We start from the raw sequence: 23,262 nt of genomic DNA, 5'->3' as shown, positions 1-23,262 counted from the left end.
TTATGGAATGGTACCCTGGGCCTGCTGGGCCAGTGTCTAAGTTTACCATTATATTTAGGGATGGGTGCCTAACACATTGGCACCCCTGGTGAATAGGGTGACATTCTTACTCTGTCTAAGCTATAGCTACTCATGCCTATGAGTAAGTGCGTGCGCGCACGAAACGCGCCAGGCGTCTAGCTTTTAGATGGAATAATAAAGACCTGGTTTTAGCAGCATAACGTGTCCGGAGATGTTTGGAGCTCAATTGTGTTTGATGGGGGTTTTCAATACCTTATATTTGTACACAGATAAAGTCTTATGTCCAACATGAGCAGTCCCCGGTTTTCCCCCATTTCATTTTCCCCATACTGCTTACTTATTGTTTACATTTAAAATGCACATGAGGATATTGCACAGGGAAGGATTCATTTACGAGTGCAATTACCTATAGCATACAATTAATAAATTGTTTTGATTTATCTACTACAAATTATTATGGTAGCATTTAGCACCTGTATGAGTAAATCAGCACTGCATAAAGACAAGCGCTATCTATATAGATAAACTGTAAATACAGTTACATACATTAGCCAACTGTATCAGGATAGTGGTATGGGATTTTTTAGGATATTTATGTATACATTTTATGCTAGCCCCTCCCCACCTCACGCTTTCCCTGACCAAGGGCTGGGAACCTATTCACACAAACAATAGGGTCTCCATACAAAACATTGCTACCTGCTTTGCTAGGTAACAGTAAACAAGCAGCCTGTGAAGTTTGTGTGCAACTTTTACTGCTGGTGAGTGTCTATGAATTACACTGATTTTTAACACTAACATATATTAAAATATTTGGGCTACTTTTAATCTACATTGACGGTTGGTCAAATATTTTTTATCATAATGAATTGTGAGTTAGCTGTGGGAAGGTAACTTCGGATGTTTTTTTTCACTTGCTAGATGGTGATTAAGTTCTAGCAACAAAAATGTCTAGTGCCCCATAGCCCTAACAAGTACGGGGCACATTTATTAAAATGTGAGTATAGCTCTTAATACATAAAATCTCACCCACATTCTATTTATTCCTGTGGGACTTTTAGAAGCATATTAATAAATATGCTTCTTAAAATTAATGTATTAAGCTATAAACCCAGGAACTCAGTAAGTATAAAATAAATACAGAGTTTCATTATATATCACATCCTTAATAGGGAGAAAGCAATTTCATTTCATGGTAATCAGCCAGTGCTCTGGTTACTCAGGCAATCCCTGCTCCTTTCCTATAGCTATGTTTGCATGTATCGCCTTCTTGGAGTGACAGATCAGGTGACCAACTGTTGCTAGGTAACAGTACACACAGCCAGAGTTCATGCAACTTTTACTGACGGTGAGTTTCTATGAATTGCCCTGATTTACACAACTAACAAATTTGGATTTAAAATGGTTAGCACTGTTTTTATTCTAAATTCATTACTGCCAATATGTTCTGTAGTGTAAGTGTAGTGTATTTATTCTGATGGCGCTGACAACTGTAGCTGTTGTGTATTTTACCTCTTGACCTGCTCTATTTACAAATTGTGTTATGTATGCTTAGAATTATTGCTTCCAAAAGTAATAAAAATAAGTCCAATACGGAACCCAAGTATTTATTTAAGTGCACATAAAGTGCAGCACCTTACAATTATTAAATCATTCCCTTGTTGAAGGACTTTGTTCCATGTCAATTGCCATGAACAACACTGAACAATATACATCTGAATATGGTATTACTGTAATTCAGCTATAACTAATATTATTGTGGTAATAGGGTCAATTTACTTAATATCATCACTAAAAGTTATTGTTCTCTGTAGATTTATTTAATTATATACTTGGAATTTAGTAGCAAATTAAATATTGCATTCTAACATCATCTATATGTGTAGACAGGCATATGGATGACCAGTCCCCTAGTGACCAACTGTGAAAAGTTTGGGGACCCTGGTGTTAGTAGTGTGAGAATGGCAGCAGGTTGGATTTCCCCATTAAAAGTCAATAGGTAAACTCTGATTGGCTGTTGGTGGCTCCGCCCACTTTTTCTTACCTTGAATGCATAGTCACCCAGTGACTGACTGTGCAAAGTTTGGAAAATCTGGCATCAAACCAATAAAAATTAATAGGTGAAATTTGATTGGCTGTTGGTGGCTCCGCCCACTTTTCAAACCTAAAATTGCAGTCCCCTAGGGACCAACTGTGAAAAGTTTGGGGACCCTGGTGTTAATTCTGTGAGAATAGCAGCAGGTTGAATTTCCCCATTGAAAGTCAATAGGTAAACTCTGATTGGCTGTTGGTGGCTCCGCCCACTTTTTCTTACCTTGAATGCGTAGTCACCCAGTGACTGACTGTGCAAAGTTTGGAAAATCTGGCATCAAACCAATAAAAATCAATAGGTGAAATCTAATTGGTTGTTGAACCAATTATAATACATCTTAAATAAATCTTAAATGCGTAGTCACCCAGTGTCTGACTATGCAAAGTTTGGGAAGCCTGGCAACAAACCAATAAAAATCAATAGGTGAAATCTGATTGGTTGTTGGTGGCTCCGCCCACTTTTCAAAACTAAAATTGCAGTCCCCTAGTGACCAACTGTGAAAAGTTTGGGGACCCTGGTGTTAGTACTGTGAGAATGGCAGCAGGTTGGATTTCCCCATTGAAAGTCAATAGATAAACTCTGATTGGCTGTTGGTGGCTCCACCCACTTTTCAAAACTTAAATTGCAGTCCCCTAGTGACCAACTGTGAAAAGTTTGGGGACCCTGGTGTTAATTCTGTGAGAATGGCAGCAGGCTGAATTTCCTCATTGAAAGTCAAAAGGTAAACTCTGATTGGCTGTTGGTGGCTCCGCCCACTTTTTCTTACCTTGAACCACAGTTACCTGGTGCCTAACCCTGCAAAGTTTGGGGACCCTGGCGTTATTACTGTGAGAATGGCAGCAGGTTGGATTTCTGCCAAGTCAATAGGTAAAATCTGATTGGCTGTTCACATCTCCGCCCACTTTTGGGCATCCAACAATCATCATATTTTTATTCAGGCTGAGCCCATGACAGTGTGATTCAAGTTTGGGGAGTGTAGCCTCAAAGCTGTAAGTTTGGCAGCAGTTTCAATTTCCCCATAAAAGTCAATGGGTACAATATGATTGGCTGCTGTTGGCCCCTCCCACTTTGTGAGTTTTTTTTTTTTTTAAAAAAACCTTAATGCGTAGTCACCCAGTGACTGACTGTGCAAAGTTTGGAAAATCTGGCATCAAACCAATAAAAATCAATAGGTGAAATTTGATTGGCTGTTGGTGGCTCCGCCCACTTTTAAAAACTTTAACTGCAGTCCCCTAGTGACCAAGTGTAAAAAGTTTGGGGACCCCGACGTTATTACTGTGAGAATGGCAGCAGGTTGAATTTCCACCAAATCAATAGGTAAAATCTGATTGGCGGTTCACAGCTCCGCCCACTTTTGGGCATCCAATAAAATTGATGAATGCCATTCATTAATGCCATTCATTAAAATTTGATTGGCTGTTGTTGGCCCCTCCCACTTTGGGGGTCATCCAACAAATGTTGCTGCTTCATTCGGGGTGACCCCATGATTATGTTATTCAAGTTTGGGGGGTGTAGCTTCAAAGCTGTAAGTGTGGCAGCAGTTTGAAAATCTTCCCTGTCAAAGTCAATGGGAAAATTGGGGGGTTCGGAGCGGCGCCACAAAAAGACGGGGGGCCGGATCGCTTAGAAAAGCACAAGCAACCTGCTCCGCTATAGGGCGAAGATGTGTGGGGAGTTTGGGTATTGTACCCTTAAAACTGTAGGAGGAGTAGCGTTTAGAAAATGGGGGGCGCTAAGAAGAAGAAGAAGCGGAAGAAGCGGAAAAATAAGCCAAAGTCGAAGAACAGTATGTTGGGGTTTTCAACCCAACATAATAAACAAACCTTCTATCACTTCTGGCTAGCTTTTAGAAAATAATACATTGCTATTTATTGGAGTGATGTGTATCTATAAATGTTACATACAAAAATCAGTGCTACAATTATACAGTATATGCTGTTGCAAAATGTACCTTGTCATTTTGGGGAAAGCCATACACTGAACTAGTTCCAAAACTACATATGATGTTGCTGAACAACAACATTTAACTTGTTGTCTATATGAAAAGCTATATGTATAATTTGACTTTGCTGAATTGGAAAACCTTTTGTTCCTGATAAAATGAGGAAAAAATACAGTACTTGAATATGCAAAATGTAAGTTGTCATTTATATGGAAAGCATAAAATCAGCACTGCATTTGTAAATTATGTGGCTAAACTGCAAAATGTAACTTGCCATCCATATGACTAGCTATACAGATGATTGTTGAATGCAGTTAATTTGTGACATATATGGAGGGTAAAATGTATGAATTGAAAACTGTACTCCCACAAGAACTGCGGCCACCTGCACCACTCTGGGGAAGATGCATGCTCACACTGAACATGACCTGGAGCCTGGGACAGTCACTCAGAAAGTGTACACATGACATAGAATTTGGGTGACATGCATTTTGTCAAGGGCTCTGGAACACTTGTTCATTGTGCATATGCATGTACTGTAGCATGACTGGGTGTTGGAGCCTGGTGCAAGACACCACGATATGTGCAGTTGGGGCCACATTTTGCAATTTATTTAGCAAAGGGGGCCCTTTTAAGTTTGTTGAGGCTCAAATGCAAGTTTAATAAAAAAAAAGCCATTAGTTATATCAATATTAACCTGTCTAGGGTGCCTCATTTACTAGCAATTTTTAAACCAGTTATGTAACCCTTAGTGCCAGGGCACACAAAGCATGCTCCACTCTGCTGCTGTCAGCCTGCATTTTTTTCCATCCTTATCCACCCCTACCCAAGCTCTGTTGATCTGCACTTACAGTAAATATACAGCAGGTATTTTTGGACCAACCTCCGCTCCAATGGAAGCTGTACTTTTAAGTGCAGGACAACGGAGCTAGGGTAGAGAGTGGATCTGCTTCTCTCAGCCTGGAAAAAAATTTAAGGTGAGAGCAGCAGCACCAATGCGCCATGTGCCCTCAGCCTTAGCAACAATCAGCCATTACCCCCTTTTTTCAGTCTACTGCTGATAAAATAACATTTCTGACTGGTTGCTATGGGTTACTGTATTGCTGGAAATTTGTCCATTGAATGCTTAGATTCAGAATTGTCCTTTACCTATATGTAACCATTGGTTATTATAACTGTTATTTGAGTAATAAAATGCAAAAGTGATTTCTGTCATAACTGAATACATTTTGAAGAGCATTTTATTAGGTAGCCCCTTTCCTAAGCTATATGCCAAGTGGGGGAATGCTGGGAAGGAAACCCAGATTTGCTCTTAACATTTCCATTTTCATGAAATAGGCTAAACATCCTGTACAGTCAGGACAGTTGCTGATCAAACTCCAACATCCTGTTCACTACTGCAGTGTTAGATTGGAACATCTGCCCTCATTTATCCTTTGCTTCCAAAGATGGCATTATTCATTTTTTAAAATATGACAACATATGTGTGAGATCTATTGTACAGAAACCTTGCAATTGCAATTTCCCATAATGTCCTATTTAAAGAAATAGTTGTTCATTTTTTTGCTTATTCTCTGTAACAGTAAGACAGAACATTTTACTTAATCCTAACTAAGCTGCATGAATCCATATTGGTGCCAAAACAATCCTATAGGGTTTATTTAATGTTTAAATGATTTTTAGCAGACTTACATTATGGAAATTGAAATGAAAGAAAGATCCCTTACCTGGAAAACCTTAGAACCCAAGCATTTTGCATAATAGATTGTAAACCTGTATTACTAAAAGGTGTCATGTCCAGAAACACTCAAGTCTCAGGCTAACTGGATAATAGATCCCATACCTTTGTTTTATACGTGTTTTTTCAGTACTTCCGAATTTTTTTGTTATTTGGGATTTCTATAACATGACGGGTTGTATGCTTTTCTTTCTTTTCTGCATAAAACACCAGGTTATACTAGTGTGGGCAGAGCAATTTAAAGCCATTTAATAAAGACATTACCAATGAAAATGTCGAATCTCTTTGGGTAGAAATGTCAGTAGGGCTGAAGGTCACAAAGAAAATGATCAATGAGTATGCTATAAACCACCCCGTATAGATGAGGGGGATGAGACCCAGCTACTTTTGCAAATGGAGGAGGCTTCACAACTGGGTCAAGTTGTTATTATGGGGGACTTTAATTATCTGGACATTGACTGGAGTAATGGGGTGGCTAAGTCAGAAAAAGCTAGTAGGTTTGTAAATATGCTAAATGAAAACTTTTTATTTCAGGCGGTTCAAGAACCTACTAGGAATGACTCTATTTTGGACCTGGTAATATCTAATAATACTGAACTCATCTCTAACATTTGTGTGGGTGAGCATTTGGGGAACAGTGATCACAACATGGTCTCCTTTGAGATAATGCTGCGGAGACAGCTCTATAAGGGAGTAACTAAAACGCTCAATTTTAGACGTGCAGACTTTGCCAGTATAAGTGCATCTCTGCAATGTGTCAACTGGGAAAGGCTTTTCATGGGGTTAGACACAGAAAGAAAATGGAACATCTTTAAAACATTGTTTTGTAGGTATACACAACAGTATATTCCCCTTGTAAGCAAGGAGAGGCATCGCAAAGCAAAACCTTTATAGCTGAATAAAAGTGTTAGTGTCGAGGTTGGTAAGAAAAAACTTGCTTTTAAAGCATTCAAGTTAGCTGGGACAGTGGAAACTTTCATCATGTACAAAGAAGCAAATAAAGCATGCAAAAAAGCTATCAGGCAAGCTAAAATAGAGATGGAAAGGGATATTGCAGCTAGGAGTAAAAAGAATCCAAAATTATTTTTTAATTATGTGAATAATAATAAAATGAAGCAAGAAGGGGTGGGAACCTTATTATCATGGGGGGGTAAGTTGGTTGATGAGAACAGGAAAAAAGCAGAAATTTTGAACTCTTATTTTTCATCTGTCTATACATCTGAGGAGCCAGCTAATGAAGGCTTCCCTTTTAATATGCCCAGTTCTAGTAATTTAGCTACTGACGCATGGGTCACTCGGGAGGAAATTCAAAAGAGACTTGAACATGTAAAGGTAAACAGGTCCAGGACCGGATGGGATTCATCCCAGGGTATTAAATGAGCTGAGCGCTGTGATTGCCAAGCCTCTTCACTTAATTTTTCAGGATTCGTTGAGGTCTGGCATGGTGCCGAGAGACTGGCGAATTGCTAATGTGGTGCCGTTATTTAAAAAGGGATCCCGTTTTCAGTCTGAAAACTATAGGCCTGTTAGTCTAACATCAGTAGTAGGAAAACTTTTGGAAGGGGTAATAAGGGATAGGGTACTTGAATACATTGCAGTTCACAATACTATAGGTTTGTGCCAGCATGGTTTTATGCGTAACAGATCTTGCCAGACTAATTTAGTCGCCTTTTATGAGGAGGTGAGCAGGAACCTCAATGCTGGAATGGCAGTTGATGTCATCTACTTGGACTTTGCTAAAGCGTTTGATACAGTACCTCACAGAAGGTTAATGATCAAATTGAGGAATATTGGCCTAGAACATAATATTTGTAATTGGATAGAGAATTGAACGAAGAATAGATTACAAAGAGTGGTGGTAAATGGAACATTTTCTAATTGGACCAGTGTGGTTAGTGGAGTACCGCAGTGGTCAGTCCTTGGTCCTTTGCTTTTTAACTTGTTTATTAATGACCTGAAGGTGGGCATAGACAGTACTGTTTCTATTTTTGCTGATGACACTAAATTGTGCAAAACTATAAGTATAAGACAAAATTGGAAAACTGGGCAGCAAACTGAAAAATGAGGTTCAATGTTGATAAGTGCAAAGTTATGCATTTTGGTAGAAATAATATAAACGCGAACTATCTACTGAATGGTAGTTTGTTGGGGGTATCCTTAATGGAGAAGGATCTACTCTGTACAAGTACATTAGAGGGGATTATAGGCAGATGGGGGATGTTCTTTTTTCCCATAAAAACACCAGAGGCCACCCCTTTAGATTAGAGGAACGGAGCTTCCATTTGAAGCAGGGTAGGTGGTTTTTCACGTGAGGGCAGTGAGGTTGTGGAATGCCCTTCCTAGTGATGTGGTAATGGCAGATTCTGTTAATGCCTTTAAGAGGGGCCTGGATGAGTTTTTGAACAATCAGAATATCCAAGGCTATTGTGATACTAATATCTACAGTTAGTATTAGTGGTTGTATATATAGTTTATGTATGTGAGTGTATAGATTGGTAAGTGTGGGTTGTGTGTGCTGGGTTTACTTGGATGGGTTGAACTTGATGGACTCTGCTCTTTTTACAACCCTATGTAACTATGTAATTGTTGGAGATGTCCTTTTTTGCTTTTTTTTAATTTTTGTGCACATAAAGGTGGGTATCTATCTCAAAACAGCTACTAAATTATATGTACTTTGTTTGCTCAGGAACATTTGTGTACTGTGTGTTTAGTAAAGAATGTCACCACTAACTGGTAACAATTTCCCTTCAGCAGAACAACTAACTTAACCTTGTTGTTTCTGAATAGCCTGCTTGTCTATCTGATTATTAGCAATTAGAGCAGGGGTCCCCAACCTTTTTCACATGAGAGCCACATTCAAATGTAAAAAGTGTTGGGGAGCATGAAATATGTTCCTGGGGTGTCAAATAATGGCTTTTATTGGCTATTTGGTAGCCCCTATGTGGACTGGCAGCCTACAGGAATCTCTGTTTGGCAGTACACATGGTTTTTGTGCAACCAAAACATGCCCCCAGCAAGGAATTTAAAAATAAGCACCTACTTTGGGCCACTGGGAGCACATGCAAGGGGTTGTGAGTAATATGTTGCTTTCAAGCTACTGGTTGGGGATCACTGAATTAGAGGGTTAATGAAAGCCAAGTCCCAATGAATATAACTTGACACATACAGTGTAGTTTTTTAAACTGTTCACATGCCTTCAGGCACTTAAACATGTTGTATGCAAATTCCTGTGCAGAAAGTCTGTTCGTATTACAGAACATCTGTTATGGAGGTACATGTATGCATGTACCAAGTACTACTTATGTTAAGAGACACATGAGTAAGGAGGCCCTTGCCCTTTGGCAGTAACTTACAGAAAGTAATATGTGCAATACCTAATGGTTGTGGCATTAAATCATTGGTACCATGAACCAACCATGACATCACTTCAGGCTGGACATGTTCCCCTATAGTACCTGGTTCTGATGTACTATATAATTATTGTATTGTTTTATATTATGCACTGTCCGCTCCCAGGGTCACACTGGCCCATTACGATGCCTGGAAAAAGTCTGGTGGGTTCCAGACCTGCTGGGCCCTAATCTTGCAGCCTGTCCTCTATCAGCCTTGTTACATGATCGGAGTGGGAGCCTGTGGGAGTCATATTAAGTAGTGGGGTGGGGATGGTCCTAGAGGGCCACATCTACAGTGGGGCCAGAGTACTCCAGTGTGACTGTGTCTGCTCCTTATATACAAGGAATGTATGTCTCTATTGTTATGCTGTAGGTACATGGAACCACATTAATTTATTTTAAAGGTGGTGTATGGAAAATAAACACACAAGGGCTCATATTTAACACCCGGGCAATAACCGAAAGCAACTAATCAGGGATTATCTTTTTTAGTCTGCTGCAGGTTGAACCATGGAAGCACACATCTAATTGGTTGTCATGGGTTACTGGTCAGGTGCAAATTAGCCATTGTTTAAAAATGACCCCAGTGATGCTAAACTAAGAATGTATAAACAAACATGCCTAAAAAATGAGGGACTTAATTACCTCAACAGCAATGAAACACAATCATGAAAACCAATGGTCAACAACCATTCAGGCAGGGGCCCATCATATGCACAAAAATGTTGTTATAACCAAATAGAATTATTAAGATCCCATATATATTTACATAATTTTAGATGAAGCTGAAAATATATAGATCTCCAGTTCCTTTACGGGATTATACAGGCATATATTAGCACATAATACTTATCTCTTACATCAAATAGTAGATGTGGGAGATGTGGGAAGTATCATGTGCTATTATATGCCTATATAATCCAATACAGAAACTGGAGATCTATATATTTTCAGCTTCATCTGGATATATCCAGGATCGTGTTTACTATAATACAAACAGGAGTGGTCTGTTGAACTTCTCCAGAATCGTCCTATATCTAAATAGGAATATAGATTGATATCCCAATATACTTGATTATGGTAGTCCATTTAAACATGTAGAATTGAAATCTGAATGATGTAAATATATGACATAAATGTATATGGGACCTTGAAAATTCTATTTGGTTATGACAACATTTTTGTGCATATGAGGGCCCCCTCCCTGGACAGTAGTTTATCATTGGTTTTATGGGTTAGGGTTTTAACTGTGCTGGCAGAACTGGACAACAAAGAAAACATTTTTATTTTATCCCATTTTCATGATTGTTTATTATTGCTGTTGAGGTCATTTTAGGATTTTTTAGGCTTATTTGTTTATACTTTTTATGGGACGTCCTCATTTGGCAACATAAGTTTATTTATCTTCAAAGACACCTAGTATGTGAGACTAAGGGGCACATTTACTATCCACGAATCCACGAATCCGAATGGGAATAATTCGGATTGGAAACGAACATTTTGCGACTTTTTTGTATTTTTTGCGTTTTTTTCATCGCCGTTACGACTTTTTCATAAATTGTCGCAACTTTTTCGTAGCCGTTACGACTTGTGCGAATTGTCGCGACTTTTTCGTAGCCGTTACGATTTGCTTGTATATTGTCGCAACTTTTTTGTATTGAGCGCTCGTAAACGGCAGGCAAACCTTTCAGACTTTGCATGATTTTGGAAGCCTCTCATAGGACTCAATGGCACTCTGCAGCTCCAACCTGGCCCAAGGAAAGTCACGATACTTGAAGCTTGAAGGAATCTGAAACTGTCGTACTCGGCGCGACGGCTACGGAAAAGTCGCAACAATTTGCGCAAATCATAACGCTACGAAAAAGTTGCAACAATTTATGAAAAAGTTGTAACGTCTACGAAAAAGTCGCAACAATTTACGAAAAAATCGCAAAATATCGATCATTACGAAAAAAACGAATTCAAACGCTTTTCACACGTTCATGGATTAGTAAATGTGCCCCTTAGTTTAGCAAAAATAAAGAGTTAGGGGCACATTTACTAATCCACAAATCCGAATAGGAAAAATTCGGATTGGAAACGAACATTTCGCGACTTTTTTGTATTTTTTGAGATTTTTTCATCGCCGTTACGACTTTTTCGTAGCCGTTACGACTTGCGCAAATTGTCGCGACTTTTTTGTAGCCGTTACGATTTTCTTGTATATTGTCGCGACTTTTTCGTATTGAGCGCTCATAAACGGCGGGCAAACCTTTCAGACTTTGCATGATTTTGGAAGCCTCCCATAGGACTCAATGGCGCTCTGGAGCTCCAACCTGGCCCAAGGAAAGTCACGATACTGAAGCTTGAATGAATCCGAAACTTTCGAACTCGGTGCGACGGCTACGAAAAAGTCGCAACAATTCGCGCAAGTCGTAACGCTACGAAAAAGTTGCAACAATTTACGAAAAAGTTGTAACGCTACGAAAAAGTCGCAACAATTTACGAAAAAATCGCAAAATACCGATCATTACGAAAAAAACGCATTCGGACGCTTTTCGGACGTTCGTGGATTAGTAAATGTGCCCCTTAGTGAAATAATCACTGAATAAACATGAGATCAGCTACTAACTATTACAAAAAAAACACATTCAGACGCTTTTCGGACGTTCGTGGATTAGTAAATGTGCCCCTTAGTGAAATAATCACTGAATAAAGATGAGATCAGCTACTAACTATTACGAAAAAAACGCATTCGGACGCTTTTCGGACATTCGTGGATTAGTAAATGTGCCCCTTAGTGAAATAATCACTGAATAAACATGAGATCAAAGTGTATTACACTTACTTTTTTTGAGGTCCATCTAATATATAATGCGCAATGCATTTCCCTGATTTTTTCCTAGATTTTACACCATTGTTTCTAGTCTCCTGAAAAAAACATAAAATGGGGTTTCTATTGTAGTTCAAATAGTAGTTCCATATTTTGCAGTAAACATTATTGTAATTATTAACACTTGAATTTCTGTGTCTTTAAAGGAGAAGGAAAGACAAAGTCACTTGGGGGTGCCAAAATGTTAGGCACCCCCAAGTGACTTTAATCGCATACCTTTTACCCCGGGCTGGTGCTCCTGTACGGAGAGAACAGCACCAGCCGGGGTACCTGCAGCGCTTCCTGCTTTGCGAGCGCACGCATGCGCAGTAGAGTGAAAAGCTGAACTTTAACAGAGAAGTCGGCTTTTCACTCTACCGCGCATGTGCCTATTGTGATAGTCTTAGGGAAACAAAGCCGGAAGGAGGAAGCGCATCGCTCCAGGTACCCCAGGCTGGTGCTGTTTTCTCCTAACAGGGGCACCAGCCCGGGGTACAAGGTAAGTGATTAAAGTCACTTGGAGGTGCTTAACATTTTAGCACCCCCAAGTGAATTAGCCTTTCCTTCTCCTTTAATAATTCTGAATTATACTTTGTATATTACTACAGAGGACATTTTATGACTGCAAGAGTTCATTAGTGTCAGCCCCAAAAATAATTTTTTCCTTAATAAAAGAAAACATAATTCTAAGCAACTTTTCAATATCAATTTATTAAAAATTATTAGTGCTTTAAAAGTTATTTGTAAATTGTAATTGCATTTGTTAACTCCTGGTTGTTACTTTTTAAACAATGTTGCAAGTGCCAGGCTCCTCCCGCAAGACAGCTATTGATAGCAGTTATATATACAAATAACTCAAAAACCATTACAAATATGTAATGAATGTATATTGCAAAGTTGCTTAAAATTAAGTTTTCTTTTATTAGGCAAAACATTATTTTGGTGCAGCCCTTTCACCTGAATTTTCAAGTGATCTGGTAGCCCAACTGTCAGGGATGTACTTTGGTCCGGTGCTGCCCTAGGCTCCCCCTACGTTGTGCAACGCATCTACATTTTACATGTGACATCACACACACCGAAGCTGTGTGATGTCACTTCAACAGAGTGACGCAACCCCCCATCTCCATCACTGGATTTCCTATGGAAAATATAGGCACCCAAGGCCTGCCGCCCAAAACTTGCCACCCTAGGAACAGACCCTAAGGTGCCTTATTTAGTCTACTAAAATATACTGATATATCAAATGTCAAAAATTAAAATTCTTTTTCTTCCTAATTTTCAGATGGCAATGAACACCAGTATTTCTCATTCATCCCTGCATACATCTCAGCCTTCCCATTTAAATGAGGGATTCAGCAGTGTTCCCATGGATGTCACTACAGGGTCAGACCTAAGCAATCTCAAAGACAGGATTATATCACTGGCCCCAAAGCAAATGGTGCTAAACCCTCAAGCATTAGGTTTTACACATGATACAAAGGCTCGAGCCAAAACAAGAAAACGTCAACAGGCTATTAAGCTGGATCCTTTGGTACGTATATCAAATGAAAACAAGGTAATCTAGTTATGAAATGCTCAAGGGTTTTTTTGAATTTAAACAGAAGCACAGAATAGTAATTTTATAGCAGTTGTGCATGTGTATGTGCATTGGAACACTATAATTGTGTAATTGTGAGAATTTAGTAACATCTTGAGTGGGCTAAAAATAGACACCAACATTACATTTAACAGTAAAGCCTCAGCACCAGTGCTTCAAGGTTACAGCAGTAGCATACCATTCAATTACCTGGTCTATACTGTATGTTAATTTTTTATCTGCACTTTAAATTCCATATATTTTGTGCTTTTTTGTAAAGCCTGTATTAAAGGTCTACCAGGACCACCATCAGCCTGAATATATATTTCAGAAGAACCGAGAGGAACTGATAAGTAGAGGTGTGCTTCATCGTTCCACTTCAGCAGAAAAGGGTCAAAGGGCTTCATCTGTTGAACCAATTTCATCCCCTGTAAGATTGCCTGATCTTCCAGATGACTTAAAAGAAAAACAGGTAAAAAGAAGCTGTTATTTTCATATGCAAATTATCATTACGCAGTGTCTTGCTATGGAAAAAATGAGCTGATGGAAAGGCTGGGTTCTGCTCAGATAAGCAAGTGTTTTTGAGTGGAGGTCTGTCAGACAGCACTATGTGTGCTGCAGGTGCTATGCTTAAGATTAATATAAAAATGGTGACACAATTTTTGACCACTGATGTTTTGCTCCTAATAATAAAATGCCTGCCCGATCTGATATTTGCTATAAGACTTTCAAAATGCAGCAGTGCTGTTCAGCAAAATATTTTGGCAATGGTCACAGATTTTATTTAAAACCATTTTACAGCTACTAACACATTGAGTGTTTTGTCTCCAGTGTGAAATTGTGGGCTACGAGAATGCCCCAAACATACCCCACTGATGCTTGAAATCACCAAGGCTATGTTAGATTATGCATTTTTACTGAAAGTGATGCAGCACACAGTGGGTGGCTATTTATAACGGTTGTGTTGTTCTGTTGCTGACAGAAACTACAAACCTTAACAAGATTAATTAGCAGAATGATTAAGATAAAAAAGTTTATATTGCAAGAAATGTATCTGTGCTTTCTTACCCATTCTTTTATGGCAAACCAGTTGAAACTGTACCTATTGTGGACTGTGAATTTCCAGAACTATAGCACACCTGCATAACTGCCTCCTAAAATATGTGGGCAGTGTCTTTAGGTGACAGCTGTGCAGGTGTTGCATACTTCAGGCATTAGTGTTCCACAATGAGAAGCAATTCCCATTTGCATGCTGCTGCTTTTCACCTGGAATAATTTAGAATGATTTATCCCTTAAAGGAGAAGGAAAGTCAAAATCTATTAAGCACACTATTAAATAGTACTACTATTGCTGTGTAAAAACGCTATATTCCTGGCTTGCCTAATGAGAGATTTAGAGAGATACACTTACTAGAACCTACATACTTGTTTCGGTGAACGGCGCCGCCATCTTGTCCAGCGTGTCTATATGGGCTGAAAAGCACAAGCCAGCCCCCCTCCTCTCCCCGCGCCTGCCACAAATCCTCCGCCGCCCGCCGCACCTGCCCCCCCGCGCCCCCCACCTGCTTGTCACAGAGTTCTCCGCCGGCTGCGTCGCCATGGCAACTGGACCCTCCTGCTGTGTGCGCATGCGCTGCCTGCAGTAACAAGTCGCCAAGTCTTGAAGGAGCTATGCATTATGGGAATCTGCTCTACACTGCTCAGCGTTTTTTTTCCTATTTGGCTTCTGATCTTCTGAACGGGTGAAGTATGGGGAAACTTAAGGGCACTATTGAGACAACTGAAGGTATGCCTGCAGCTTGAGATTAACTCTTTATTAGCCTTTCCTTATCCTTTAAAAAATAAATTATATGACATTTTCTGTCTTGAAAATATGCATGCTTACATTGCTACGTTTAACAATTTAAGAGTACCATAGTAACTACACACATATGTTTCCAATTGCAATATCTATTATGTTTTAAAAAGTGTGTGTTTGTGTGGTTGGAAGGCTGGTGGGGGATGGGTGTGTGTGAAGTCTAATTACTGTTAGTATTGAAGTAGACTTTTCCAGTAAAAGTGACATGTGACCTCAAAGAGTTTCAAATCATTAGTTCCTTGCAGAAAAAGTGAACAGACATGACCTCCTGGATGTCACATTGAGTTTGTTCAGATAATCCTTTTCTGTAGTATAACTTTACACTGGTAAGTGTATAGCTCATGCTGTTAAGCCTTTGCAGTTTAATTTAACAAGACAGTATAACCTCTTTTCAACATGAGCTGAATAATGGATATCTGCTGTACATACTTTGTGCCTATTATTTTAATTACAAAATATCTGTTTATTGCTATTTCTGGCACTAAACAAGAAAATTAAACTTTTTTTTGTCACTTCCTGGTCCTGCAGAGCAGAGGAAGAGCGGATATAACTGATTACTTGCCCACTGAGAAGCCCCCTGTTTGTTCAAACCTAGATAAGGAACTCACAAACTGAGCTGTTTATAAAGTGAAGAAGGATGTTTACCAAAATACAAACTAGTGGTAGTCCAAGGTAGCAAATGAGCTGAAAGGAAAGATTTCACTGGCTATAGCTAGTGGCATAACTACAATACCTATCTTTAGGAGAGGGCTAAGGAGCGGGGAACACTATATAGCAGACCTCACAATCTGACCCCCCTGCGAGATCTGCTGTATTGCAGTCACACTACTGGCCATAGCCATTTGCAGAACTGAATGAGTTTATGTATAAAGCCCTGCACAGAAATATTTACTTTAAGTTAACTGCAGTACATTAACAGCAAGAGCAAAAGAGCTACAGTCTGGACACAAATTCATGACATAACAGGATAATTTCCTTTACTTGGATTTTCTTCAAAACATTCCCTGAGTTTCTTGCTCTAAATGTGCTACATAAACAGGTAACACAACAGTAATGAAAGTATATTCCAGTGGTACAGGTAGAGGATCTATTATCTGGAATACTTGGGTTCCGGGGTTTTCTATATAAGGGATTCCAGATAAACATTTAAACATTAAATATGGATTCATGCACCATATTTATGATCAATGGACTGTGGGACATGGTCTTCTTGTATTTTGGAGCTTTCTAAATAATGGTTTCTGTAAGGGATCCCACACATGTACTATATTGCAGACTTACCGCATAGTTACAAATGATATACACACAAATACATATAAATAGATATACAAAACCAATTGAGACTGTTTCCCCAAGAAGTCATCCAAGCCTGTCTTTAAGCCAACACAACATATCCCAGCAACACATTCTGCAGCTTAAAGGAGAACTATACCCCCGGTCTATAAAAGCCCCCTTAACTAGAACTGCCTTGACCCCCCTCACCTCTCCTTTATCGCATAGTTTCTAACTTTTTAAAGTGCCCCTATCACTAACCCCAAGCTAAAAGAGCACAGTAGCGCAGCTGCGTACCTGGCCGACATCTTCCCCGCAACTAAGCAGTCTTCGGGACACAGACCCTGTTTGCGCATACGCAGTTGAAGTTGATTTCCTGCTACCACCAACTGCACATGTGCAAGCAGGGTCAGCGGTGAGCATTTGATTTTCCAAAATGGGCACTACTTTGTATCCATATTTGTACATTACATGTAAATTGAAGTGGATGCAATTACAAAATGCTATATTGTGGATAAAAACAACAAGATTTGTTTCTGAATATTGCACTTTGCATGCTGTGCTGCCTTAAAAAAAAAGCCCTATTGACTTGACAAGTATATCTACAAAGAGATGGACATTTTTGTTATGTTTTTATATTGTATTTTATTTTAGCTACAGCTGGACTTCTGCAGGATAATATCTCCTACACCTCCTAAGCAGCCTCGGACTGCACTGTCAAGTGCAAACTCATACAAACGGCTTTCTTCTCCACCATCATCTACTTTTGAAACAGCAGAAGATGTTATAAAAGCAAAAATAAGCGATCCTCTGCAGATGATCAAAATAGTTCAGGAAAATAAGCACCTAGGATTCCTTTATTTGACTCCTGCTGTTCCTAAGTCGTCCATTGACTATGATACCTATAACCTAAGGTATGTCTACAACTCATTCATACATATATTCCATAAGAATACCTGGAGAATTTGTTTATTTACAAGCTTTATACCCCCATATGTAATAAAAGGCACTAAGTTTGCCCAGCTGCAGTAACTCATAGCAACCAATAAGATGGTTGTTTTAAGTAAATGCTACTTGCTGATTGGTTGCTATGGGTTACTGCTCCTGGCCAAACTTAGAGCCTTTTGTTACATAATCCCCAAAGTGTTATAAACAATAAAATTCTGTTTGCATTAATACATTGTTAAAACTGTACCAGATATAAATGGAAGGTATGATTAAATGCTTTGAGTAACTATTTCTAAAACTGGTATTGCACTGATCAGAGGGCTCCTTGCACAATGTGCTGTCAGGCCCAAAAATTGGGTAAATAACGCAAGAACACCACCTAGATTCTGTTCTTCAGAAATCACATAAGGTTTAATTTTCATCAATAGGGAAACAATGTACAAATGCAATATTGTACATGAAACTTCCAAGTTGTTTACATTCTATCATGTCTTTTTATACCCTTCAGTGGGGGATTTCCAAAAGCCCCCACTGCCCTCATATCTTGTCCAATATTCCTCTGTTATCTGTCCATCATTCGTGAAGCTTCTCCTGACGTTTGACCATCCGTGATAGCAGAAGTTTCTGGACTTTTCCAAAACAACATGTGACATCTGGGGTCCTCTGATAGCGTGGGGTGACGATGTATGATTCAGCATATAGCAGTTAATCATTCCTTATCTGTAAACAACTTAACACAATTTATGTTAAATGTCTAAACATTTGCTACAATTTCTTGCTAGTTCTAGGCCTTAAGTAGGCCTAAAGCCTATATACCTATGGTTAAACCTGTCCTCACAGTGCAAAACAGTACAATTAAGTAAATGTGCATGAAATAAATGAAGCTCCTACCCCACAAACAAATACATAGAAAAACACTGGGTTTTACTGATGATTATGCATTCAGGTATTCAAACTTTCAGATTTCATTTTATCACTTATCTGCTGCAATTGTTATTACTGTAAAACAGTAATACATAGAAAAACACTGGGTTTTACTAATGATTATGCATTCAGGTATTCAAACTTTCAGATTTCATTTTATCACTTATCTGCTGCAATTGTTATTACTGTAAAACTAATGAAACCCTTTCTTGGCTGTAACAAAGCCAACAGCACAGCTAGATAGGTCTAGAGCATGGGGTACACGCGACTTAATCCTTCAGGGTGGGCCTTCGCTATGTGGAAGTGACCAAACGGAGCTATGGTGTAGTGAAACTACAACCCACTGTAGCTGTGTGCAGTGCAGAATAACAAATGGGTGCCAGAATGTTCTTGCAGTTGAACAGTAGAACTGGTTTATTGTCAGAGATAATCAATATGCAGGGTTGGTGCAATATACTCACATACATCAGTTTAGCATAGCATTTCTCTGAGGACAGCACAGAGAGGGGGCACACCTGCTCCTCCCAACTCCTCTTGAGCCTGGGCAGGATCAGTGCCACTGGTTCAGTTGCCCACTCTCTGGAACAGTCAGCTTGGATACCACACTCCTCAGGTTGAACACCCCTACATTAAGGCAACAGTACCTGTCTGGAGGGGTACTCTACTTTCCTTTGAGCCAAACTGCTCTTGCTTCCTTCCCTCACTATCTCACTTTCCTAAAAAGTGCTCAACAAAACTTGCTATCTAACTGGTCCTCATTCACAGGGTCCCTGTCCCCGACTTCACCAAAGTGGATGACAACACTCTGGGGCACATGGCTTACTGGGGCCTAGTTCTGCTCCCAGGCTCAGTGGTCCTTCCCCTGATAACAAAGGCAGCCAAAGAGACAGACCCACCCCCCTGCTAAGCACTATATCAGAGTATAAGTATAAGTGACATAACTGTTAACTGAAACATGGGTCTTTGCCCAGTAACAGCACAAAACAAGGAAGCTGCAGGGTTTAAAGCCATAGGGACTAGTTAACCCTATGGATCCCTACATTCACCTGGGGGAAAAACCCATTCCGACCCGGAAATGGTTCCAATATACACATGTCAAGCATAATATACAGTGCAAGAATTAGTGCAACACACAGTACCAAACAACCTCTTTAAGTATTCTCTCCTGAGGCATACCAAGTACAATGGTTCCTGTGGAAAAATAATATTACCATTTCTCAACCACTTACAACCCCATGAGTGTCACCATGTCTCACTCAGGCACTCCACTTAAAGAAACCCTTGTGACATAACTGTAAACTGATACATGGGTCTTTGCCCAGTAACAGCACGAAACAAGGAAGCTGCAGGGTTTAAAGCCATAGGGACTAGTTAACTCTATGGATCCCTACACTAAAATGTAAAAGATGTACAGCTCAACAAGTTATTATTTGTACCTTTTTAGATACATGAATCACTGTAGTCATCTGTTGTGATAGGGCTCTGAAGCATTACCCCCTTAAAATGCTTTTACACATGAATGGTTGGTATTTGTTCTCCTGCACTGGATCTCCTGTTTGTGACTTCTGTGTTGCAAGCCAACTGATTAACAAACCAGGAGAAGATCTGATTGAGTTTTAATTCAGGTATATTGGACGGTTGTTGAGACAATATTCTGAGACAATTTGCAGCTGGTTTTCATTTTTTGATATTTTTGAATTATTTAGGTTTTGTTTAGTAGCTAGCAAACACCCTAGCAAACAGGAAGCTGTTTAAATGATGGAATGAAGATGGATAGTTAAGGTCCTGAATAGATGAATAATTATCAAAAAGAAACAATAAAATTGTAAATTAAATTTAAGGTAACTTGCCCCTTTAAGTAAGTATCCTGGTGTATTTCTGCATCAATACAACTGTACATATGCCGACATTTTTATGTGTCAGTAATAAAAAAGTGGAAGTAAAGTAAAGAAGACAGTGTTACAAAGCTGGGAAATCCCTTACTTCTCTTTTAAGACTTCCTGCTACTGTTGGCACTACTGCTACTTTGAGTTTTGGAATTGCATAATAATCTGTTGGAATATCATCTGTCAGTAAGTGAAACAAGCCTACAAATCTAAATTTATAGGCTGTTGCAATGACTACCATTATTACTTTTTGTCTACTTTTTGACATTTTGACTTATTTGACAGTGGCATAAACCAATTACTGCAGTAATTTCTGGCTGTATGTAAATGAATAGCTATCTATCTTTTAGACATCATTCCATTTAGGTGTTTCCTATGGCATAGATGAATCATTATGCCAGCACCTCCATAAATGGATCATATATTTATTTAAAAAGCATCCAACTCTTTCTTGAAAATGTATCTTCTAGTACAGCCAGTTTAGGAAGAGAATGCCACAGCTTTCACTAACATCATAGTCCTTGATTCTAAGAGGATGCCCTTGTATCTTTTGGAAAGATATGCTGTTGAATTAGGCTCAAGGTAATTTATTGTATGTTCCTGTTATATATTTTTACATATATAGAACACAAGAGCCATTAATATCCTACAAATGATATCCTTTTAAACAGTGCTTCATCATGTCATCAGTTATAATTTGTGCTTAGTGATGTAATTAGTGATGAGTGAATGTGTCCTATTTCTCCAAAATCTTGAAACCGCAGGAAAATTTGCAAATGCATTGAAGGCAATGGGTGGTTTTTCATGGGTGTTTGTTTGTGCATTTTTTTGTGGCAAAATTTTATTGTGGTTTTGCCAAAGGCAAAATGTGGAATTTGAAAGTTGCTGTATGGCAAATTTCAAATGTTTACATATTCTAGAAAAGGCATATGTCAACTGTAAGAAAAATCACAATTTGCACTTAGTTTTGAAAAAGCAGTTTGAATTTACATTTTACTACACATACTATAACATGCATACTGTTTTTAGCAAAATACAATTCATTCTAACATTTCTATCTTGCATCTAGAATTGCAACCCACCAAAATATAAACAAAAATGAATATTACACAATGAGTGAAAATGGAGTCACCCACATTTCTGATGGAGAGGTTTTATACCTAGAAATTGAGCGATGGAAACAAGAATACTTGTATCACAAGGCATTAAAACAAATTCCAACTTTTGCACTGTTCCGTAAGTGGAAAGCATTTACAGTATGGAGGAAAAATGTACGTGCTAAAAGAATTAATGAGTGTCGCAAGGCATTACAAGAGAATTTGTTCATTGTCAATGAGGTATGGGTCATAAAATTGCATTTTCTCTTATTTGTTCCAGGCATAATACATTAAAAAAGGAAATACATAATTTTATTTAAAAGTTATCTTCCTGTGAGTTGTAAAGTTTTGGCATAGCTTATTAAGAAATGTTTACATTGTTTCATATATTAAAACATAACATTTAGGATTCACATCACAACTTTTGTATGCCATTGTGCACTGTAAAATCACACAAATTTTTAGAACTGTGTAAGTTTTTTTTTTTTTGGCAATAATGCTGCCAACTAAACATTTGTCATTTTGTTTATTTTCATGCAAATTTTGAAGTATTGGCATAGCTTACTACTAATGTTTAAGCTATTTCTATATTTTAAAACAAAACATTTAGGGGTATATTTATCAAGCTGTGTTAAAGGAACAGTAACACCAAAAAATGAAAGAGCTTTAAAGTAATAAAAATATAATGCACTGTTGCCCTGCACTGGTAAAACTGGGGTGTTTGCTACAGTAACACTTCTATAATTTATATAATAAGCTGCTGTGTAGCCATGGAGGCAGCCATTCAAGCTGGAAAAAAGGAGAAAAGGCACAGGTTACATAGCAGATAACAGATAAGTTCTGTAGAATACAATGGTGTTTTATCTGTTATCTGCTATGTGCCTGTGCCTTTTCTCCTTTTGAATGGCTGCCTCCATGGCTACATAGCAGCTTATTTATATACATTATAGTAGACTTTCTGAAGTAAACACCCCAGCTGTACCAGTGCAGGGCAGCAGCACATTATATTTTAGTTACTTTTATACACTTTCATTTTTTGGTGTTACTGTTCCTTTAAAAGTGGAGTGAAACATTACTGGCGATGTTGCTCATAGCAGGCAATCAGATGCTTTACCTTAGTTTTCTAACCATCTAATTGCTGATTTGTTGCCCTGGGCGATATCACCGGTAATGCTTCACTCCACTTTTTACACAGCATGATAAATATACTCCTTAGGATTCACATCACAACTTTTAAACCATTGTGCACTGTGTAAGATCACACATTTTCTGCACACATTCCTAAGGGTGGGGGAAGTGAGTTCTTCTGAATTCTTATGGGAGGGGGGAGCAGGAAAAGGGAGGAGGAGAGAGGAGAGAACTGAGCAGACTCAAGCCCCAAACCTGAAGGAGCCCTAAAAGAGAGGAAGTCTGATACCGAAGAACATGTTCCCAAAAAATTAGACAAGAAATCCCGTGTTTATTTTGATAGAGGACTCTTACAGGCCTTCTGTGAGTGCTTATGGCTGTATTTACATAGACTTTTCTGATAAAGCTTACTTTTTACCTTTCCTGCTCCTTTAACGTTCATTTCTGCTCTTTCCTCTGATGCTTTTCTCTGCATTCCACCGCAGGGAAGGGCAGAAACATACACACCTTATTCTTCCTAATGCACCTCTACTGACA

At 38.8% G+C, this 23,262-nt stretch overlaps 1 protein-coding gene across 2 annotated transcripts in view; it reads left to right on the top strand.

The window, feature by feature from the left end:
• The first annotated feature begins 704 nt into the window (after positions 1-704).
• Positions 705-23,262, top strand: part of dnah6 (dynein, axonemal, heavy chain 6) — a 158,292-nt gene continuing 135,734 nt past the window's right edge. Inside the window, exons 1-5 of one of the 2 annotated variants that reach the window (XM_031903411.1) lie at positions 705-782; positions 13,319-13,567; positions 13,893-14,084; positions 17,397-17,656; positions 21,570-21,837. In XM_031903411.1, the coding sequence (XP_031759271.1) occupies positions 13,319-13,567; positions 13,893-14,084; positions 17,397-17,656; positions 21,570-21,837 (969 nt within the window). In that variant the 5' untranslated portion in view covers positions 705-782. Of the gene's footprint in view, positions 783-1,317; positions 1,370-13,318; positions 13,568-13,892; positions 14,085-17,396; positions 17,657-21,569; positions 21,838-23,262 lie in introns of those variants that run through there. The other variant, XM_031903410.1, reaches the window with a different exon arrangement.

The sequence above is a fragment of the Xenopus tropicalis genome, chromosome 1 (assembly GCF_000004195.4).
Source record: "Xenopus tropicalis strain Nigerian chromosome 1, UCB_Xtro_10.0, whole genome shotgun sequence".
Lineage (NCBI taxonomy): Eukaryota > Metazoa > Chordata > Amphibia > Anura > Pipidae > Xenopus > Xenopus tropicalis.
Note: the sequence above shows the minus strand (reverse complement) of the source record. Positions and strands in the feature narration are given on the sequence as shown.